The 1,000-nt window shown below is 34.5% G+C and overlaps 1 protein-coding gene across 1 annotated transcript in view; it reads right to left on the minus strand.

Annotated features, from left to right (window-relative positions):
* ifih1 (interferon induced with helicase C domain 1) overlaps window positions 1-1,000 on the minus strand; it is a 12,714-nt gene that overhangs the window by 9,341 nt on the left and 2,373 nt on the right. The window contains exons 3-4 of the mRNA XM_005723415.1: window positions 379-510; window positions 86-136 (exon numbers count right to left, since the gene is read on the minus strand). Of these exons, the coding sequence (XP_005723472.1) occupies window positions 86-136; window positions 379-510 (183 nt within the window). The remainder of the gene's footprint in view (window positions 1-85; window positions 137-378; window positions 511-1,000) is intronic.

The following is a 1,000-nucleotide window of genomic DNA, read 5'->3' on the forward strand; positions in this document are numbered from 1 at the left end:
GCAAATAAAATATTTGTAATTACCAAAAACCCCTTTAAATACTTTAATTGCCTTAACAGGGTGAATAAAAGTGAATCCATCCCACCTGGCTGTGAGGGCTCCGAGTTGCTGGGCAGTTCATTGCCTGCATACAAGTCTGAAAGGACATAAACCAAAGTTAAAAAATTGGTAGTTACAGTGTTAGCTGTAGTTTTAAGTAAACTGAATTTTGTTTGTATTCCTTCAACCTTTTACATATTTCCGTATACGCATTAAAAGTTTAAATTTCTAGTAAAGAAATGTTAGATATATGTTAGATTAACAGTAAGAATGACACGTGTGAGAGCACTTCCTCAGCTCTCCTTAATGCTGACATTAAACAGACATGCTCTGTGTGACCTGTGGATTGATCCATAGGCTGTTCGTTCACGGTGATCTCCATGGATTCAGTGCCATCACAACTTTCAGCTGATGTTGGACTCTCCCTTGTAGCTATAGGTTTGTCTTTCAGTGATGGTTTCTTATCTGATCCTAAGAAATGTAAAAAAGGAACATTTTAGAAATGAGGAGTAACAATTTACCAGGTAACACTTTATAATACAGTACATCAATATTTGCATAAAGACAGATGTTTCACTTTACTTGAGTAGGTAAACAGTAATGGCAAACCAGTCCCTGAGTATCAAGGAATTACCTTACAACTATTAAATCTGACATTTCACTTTACTTAAACCGACAGAGAAATAGAAGGTACTGGTGAAAATACTGAGAAGAAAACAACTGATCAGAAATTAAATATGATGTTTTGTTTTGCTTTGTTAGTAATGGTAAAGTAATTTTGCAGTAAGAAGGAACTACTGAGTAATTACTTAGTGTGATGCATGAGGCAACAGGAAAATAGTAACTAATGGTGAAGTAATTATTAATAAGTGAGTAGCTACTGTTTTGTGCTGCTCTGTGTTTGCATCAGAGTTAATGATGAAGAGTTAGACTTATTTTGAGTAATTATGAACTAATCATT

Source organism: Pundamilia nyererei, unplaced genomic scaffold (genome assembly GCF_000239375.1).
Source record: "Pundamilia nyererei isolate P.nyererei 1_Seehausen unplaced genomic scaffold, PunNye1.0 scaffold00009, whole genome shotgun sequence".
Classification (NCBI taxonomy): Eukaryota; Metazoa; Chordata; class Actinopteri; order Cichliformes; family Cichlidae; genus Pundamilia; species Pundamilia nyererei.